Consider the following 5,739-nt stretch of genomic DNA (forward strand, 5'->3'; position numbering starts at 1 on the left):
CTCAAATTTATCGTTTGACTGAAAATTATCGTTTGACTGAAGCAGACCAACACCCCGAAGGGGGGTGGGGCTGCTGACCTAAAGAGACGGCTATTATTTCAGATACTAGAATTATTCAATGGCGTATACTATTACTGGTTATATACAAAACATGTTATTTACGGGTTAGCTGCTCTAGGTTTAGCGTATCATGTGAATACCATGTGATTAGGGTTCGAAAACAAATCTCCCGTTCCAGAACCTAGAAACAAGTTTCGGGCGGCTCAGTACCGTTGACCAAAAGAGAAGACACTGTGCAGAAACAACAAGGTTACGGATAAGAGTGAAGATATGTGATCCTGAAGGAAACATCTCTTTCACCCGGAACACTCAATCCAAGTTCCTGGTGTATTTCTATCGTACAGTACTTCCTAACCTATCCCAAACGAATAAAACTGTCCAGGACTATTCAAGGCCAAATATTTGCACATTGGACTAGCGTTGAGGGCGAAGTCTGATCCCGTGGACTGTCTGGGTATGGTTCTTGAAATGAGGCACACTCGAAGGGATAAATGTGACGTTTCGGATCCCACATATTCCACAACAGCGCGTGCCGGTCTCAAACGCCGCGAGCTCGTGCTGATGAATATTTTCTATATGATCCCATAGTTTATTGATTTTACTCTTCCGTTTTACACGGTCAGTGGGAGGCAGGCGGGTATCTGAGAGGCAGAATGGGCATTGCAGTGGGTCGTATCTCTCAGGAATAGATTCACTGGGTCGAGGATTGGTCGGCTGGGGTTCCGTTGTGATAACGGCTTGCCTCCCTCGACGTGGGCTTTCCTTCCGGTCCTGCCATCGGACCATGAGCCGTATATATTTCAATCGTCGAAGATGGGCCTCCTCATCAGTTTTAGCTGGCGTCGAATAGCATAGCAGATCCACCAGCTCCCTACGCTCGGGGATCTGGTAGGTCCGAGCCAAGCGAGGCGGTGTTTTGTTCGCATTGCAATGCTGGTTGTTCTCGTACTGTTGATTAAATATGTCCGTATCAGTATTCCGAAAGTGCCTTCGGCGGTTCTTCTCCTTCGCCTCGTCTCGAAGCCTTGTAAGCAGGCTATTGAGCTTAGCATCTGCTTGCTTCTTCCTCTCACCAATTTCGCTTCCCGCAGCCTCCTTTAGGGACTTATAACCATGGCCGTGAACTTCCACGGTTAATGCGCGACAGAGTTTTCGGAGACGGCGAACCTCACGATTCCTGGATATCCTCTGGGCTTGGGTATCGGTCAGTCCAATAGGGGCGGTATTGTCTGCAAGTAATGTCGCCGATCTGAGCTCACGCTGAACGACCTCATTTGATGGCCGTTTGTGGAATGCTGCAGCCGTATCAAAATCGACTATTTCATTAAGATAATATTTCACAGCATTAGATTCGTGATCGGCAACTTGGTCACGGACTGAGGACGGGGCATTATCTAACTCGATATTACCGTTAGCTATAGAGCTTGAGTAGTAGAAAAGAACCTCACTATTAATGGCGTTAATTCCACCACGACGGAACACCTTTTGCGTTAGGTTATGTTTCTGGCCGCTTAGCAATCCAATCCGTTTGATATACCGACTCCATGTTCTCGACTTTAGGGGCTGCTCGTCGGAGGTTCTGTAGCCCTCCGGCGTATCCTCAGGCTCCCGAAAGATTGGTATATCTAACTTCTCCCTCTTGATTTTCAGTTGAATACCTTTTCGGTGAGAAGGAATCGGTGCTATATAGATATGTGACTCGTCCTTGATAGTAGCAACAAATATATCATCATGTATAGCAAGTGATAGAAGTTGCGACAATAGATCGAATATCGGATTATCCTCATGTTCGATTACAAACCTCTTGCTAGAGATAGGTAAGTATGTATTACTATAGCATAGGACTCTCTGACTTACATCCGAGGCTTTTTATCTTCTCCTTTAGTATGTAGAAGTGTCACTATGGCGGCGAGGATGTGGCGGTGTCCAGGGACTGGGTTACGAACGATGTAGAACTCTACATGTCTCCAAAGAATAGTGCCGGTCGTCTCATCCCCATTAAGGTACCCGTCATCTGTGACACTAGAACAGTCTGACTGGTCGTCACTGCTCTCCGTATCCATTTCCGAGTCAGTGTACGCACTGTCATCGGATTTTGACTCTCCCTCCTCAAAATCGTCGCTTTGAACGCCAGTTTCGTATCCTAAATCACACGGGACCTCCTCACTGGAAGCTAAAGGCAGGGGTGGAGATGCTATACCTTTCGTCGACGAGTCAGAAGGAGGTAATAGGCTGCCATCTGCCTGTAGTTGAACAGAACGCCTCGTATCAAAAAGGGATACGGCTCGACAAGCAGAAATGCTGGACAGGCTAAGGCCCACTAAAGGGTAGAGACGTTGTTTTTCATCCGCAAATACTGAATCACAATGCACTAGATGCGTCACAAGGAACTCTAGAAGATCTTCCGATGCTGCTGTCGGCTTTGGCAGCGGGTACTTGCGTAAACCCATATTCGAACTGACAATGTTCATATACTGGGAATCGCCGTTAGACCTTGTAGACTTCTTAAGGTGCTCACTTGGAGAATATCACGTACACTGAGGCAATCTTTCTTCATATCTGTATCCATCTCCCGACGGTTCTTCAGGAAGTAAAGCCTCTTCAAGGTTCTCCAGTAGTTGGCAAGCGCGCTATGAGCTTTAATAGAACCTTTAAAGTTCCTTTCAATCCAATCGAACCAAGATTTAACATCTGCTGAAGTCATACGTTCGAGAAGATCGTCTGGATCAAGATGTGCTTCCGAGCAAAACCTATTGATAGACGGCATCAGTGACCGAGTGAGCAAGCTATACATTGAGGCGTTTGGCACTACCTCACCCATTTCCCTCTCACCGACGCCGCAGAGATATTCGTATTTGGCGAGTAATGAGGTAGTGTTGGCCCACTTTCGACGTGCAGTTTCCGCCGCTGGGCATAATACAAGTATGACTTGCGGCTATGGCTGTCCTTCTGTGAAACGTGTTTTCTTCGTGGGAGACCAGAGTATGTCATTGCGCGAAGGCAAGCAACCTTATTAATGGGGATAGAGGGAAACGAAACGGAAAAATGTAGCCGGAAAATATCCATGGGTAGGAGGTCATGGTTATTTATGTCTATCAGAAACAGTCACTCGCCAATGAAGCAGTACTTTCGGGTCGGGGACAATCTTCACCCTAGCGGGCATACTCATGCGACGGCAGCGCAGTAGACCTCGCTGAGCCACCTCAGCAATGTTGATGCTAGGAGGACCCACTGAAAGTGGGTCCTGGCTTGGCTGTATCGCTGTTACAACGCCGCTGGTGTAAGCTTAGTGCTGTAAAGCAGCGTGCAGCTATTTCCGTTTACGGTTTAGCTTCCGGGGCCAGGGCATCCGAAAATGGCCTCTGGAATAGCCGTTTCTGGCTACTCCGGCACCCAAAGGTACATTCTATGTGTAATTTAAAGTAGTATTAAAGATCTATTTTACTCGTAATTCTAATGCCTTATTAGTTATTATAGAGATAGTAGCTATAGTAAAACTAGAATTTATTAAATTTAAGCTATTGAACTTTCTATATATATCTTAGTAGGCCTTTCTAAACTTCTTATTCTGATTAGCTCGATTAAATCGTTCTAGAGCCTTTAGATTAGGGTTCTAGCTACTAGGTCTTTTCGAATGGTTAATATATGGGTATTTACTAAAGCGATGGCGGCTATTAAATAGCTCTGATTCATATGGACATGGCCTTGGAGGTCGATATCCTTGGTAGTTTGATTGATCTGGTTAGTTAGATCTGCCTATAAAGGTTATATTTAAGATCTTTAACATTAAATAGTTAGTTTTAGGGCTTAGAGTTAGCTTAATATAATCTCTAAGCTGCTTAGTAATCTTATAAAATAATAGAATCAGAGATTCATGGTCTTAGTTAGTAAAATTAATTAATTTATCGATCTATATAGCTGAGAAATATAGCTAAATATACTAAATAGTCTCGAGAAAATCATATAAAGCTTTACTTAGTAGATTTACCTCGCTAATATTTATTTCAGAGGCTTTAGAGTATAGATTCTCCTATCTAGTAGTATAGTTCTTAAGCTAGTAAGGTCGAATATTAGATCTTTAAGCCTTAAGCTAATAGTATTAGCTAATAATCTCGTGTTTTCGTGCTTTATTCGATAATATAAGTTTACTTTTTAATATTTTAAGGCTCTAGTAGGCTGAAGTAGCTCCTATAATAACTCGCTTATTTGAATAGCTCAGTAAATTCTGAATAATAACTTGAATTAAGGTCAAACCATCTTTCTAATTATTATATTCGCGTAGTTGGAGCTTATATTCACGTAGTATATCTCGGTATAGCTCTCGATTAGCTATTCCTAGGTCTCAAATCGATATAGCTGAGACCTAAATAGTCAATAGAAATGGATATATAGGCCTAGCAATCAAAATAGGCTCGGTAGGCAGGTCTAGATTAATCAGGTGCTAGATCCCCTTATTCTCTGTAATTGTTTTTAAGGATCTAATCCATAGGATCTAGTCCGCTAAACTTAATAAAGTCGATATTCTCTCGTTCGAAGTAACTATTATATTAGCTTAGTAATTAGTAAAATCAATAGAATAATTAATAGAATCAGTCGAATTAGTCGAATTAGTCGAATTAGTCAAATCAGTTAAATCAGTTAAATCAGTCGAATTAGTTAAATTAGTCGAATTAGTCGAGTCAGTTAATCGGTTAAATCGGTCAAATCAGTTAAATTAAATTAGATAGGTGAGGAATCCGGGCTTATAACTATAGAACTACTATTACTAGACTAAAAAGCGCGACGCCATACTAGTTGGTAAGTAATAGTATTCGATATATATATCGCTCTGTCTGATAACTACTAAAGTTGATAGTTGATTTTAAAGCTCAGTCTTATAGGTTATATTTTTAGAGCTTACTAAAGTCTTACTTTTATATAGAGTTCCCATAGTAAAATAAGTTAAAAATAAGATCTAATTCTATTTAACTAGAGAGATACTATTTTCTTTATAAAGATCGTATATTTTTATAGAATCGAGAGTTTCTAGGTATAATATATATAGATTATAGAATAGACCTATCTTCTTAGCCTTTATTACTAAGAGTATATTTAGATAAAATTCTAGAATATAGGTATAATTTTTTAGTTTAAATATTGTTTTGCTATTATATAGACTTATAGACTTTAGTTAAATAGTTCTAAAATCTAAAATCGCTGCCTATATATCTCTAATTAAGACTTTTAATCCTTTTAGAGTGTATCTACTAAAGGCGGATAAATCGTTATATATATAGTAATTTAAAGTAGTATTGAAGGTCTATTTTACTCGTAATTCTAATGTCTTATTAGTTATTATAGAGATAGTAGCTATAGTAAAGCTAGAATTTATTAAATTCGAGCTAGTAAACTTTCTATATATATCTTAGTAGGCCTTTCTAAATTTCTTATTCTGATTAGCTTAATTAAAACGTTCTAGAGCCTTCAGATTAGGATTTTAACTACTAGGTCTTTTCGAATAGTTAATATATAGATATTTACTAAAGCGATAGCGGCTATTAAATAGCTCTAATTTATATAGATATAACCTTGGAGGTCGATATACTTAGTGTCAGACGTATGGTCTGATGCCTCCAACTAACTATTTCGGGATTATTTATGTTTTGCATTGCTTATTGAATCACTGCATTATTCACTGGA

At 40.2% G+C, this 5,739-nt stretch overlaps 1 protein-coding gene across 1 annotated transcript; it reads right to left on the reverse strand.

Moving 5' to 3' along the window:
* Positions 1–128: 128 nt before the first annotated feature.
* Positions 129–3,206, reverse strand: BDV59DRAFT_207360 (uncharacterized protein). Its single transcript, XM_073694986.1, has 5 exons — positions 2,873–3,206; positions 2,597–2,810; positions 1,918–2,534; positions 1,509–1,867; positions 129–1,454 (listed from the first exon to the last, which is right to left on the reverse strand). Exons 1-5 carry the CDS (start codon positions 3,124–3,126, stop codon positions 475–477), a joined length of 2,424 nt encoding a protein of 807 aa, XP_073542509.1. The 5' UTR covers positions 3,127–3,206; the 3' UTR covers positions 129–474.
* Between the last annotated feature and the right edge of the window lie 2,533 nt (positions 3,207–5,739).

This window comes from Aspergillus ambiguus, assembly GCF_047715705.1.
Source record: "Aspergillus ambiguus strain CBS 117.58 unplaced genomic scaffold BDV59scaffold_110, whole genome shotgun sequence".
NCBI lineage: Eukaryota > Fungi > Ascomycota > Eurotiomycetes > Eurotiales > Aspergillaceae > Aspergillus > Aspergillus ambiguus.

Coding starts and splice junctions, on each gene's coding strand:
- BDV59DRAFT_207360 (XM_073694986.1), bottom strand. CDS start 3,126: ATGGATATTTTCCGGCTACATTTTTCCGTTTCGTTTCCCTCTATCCCC. Junction 2,535..2,596: donor TGAAGAAAGATTGCCTCAGT/GTACGTGATATT, acceptor GGCGATTCCCAG/TATATGAACATTGTCAGTTC. Junction 1,868..1,917: donor GAAGATAAAAAGCCTCGGAT/GTAAGTCAGAGA, acceptor ACCTATCTCTAG/CAAGAGGTTTGTAATCGAAC.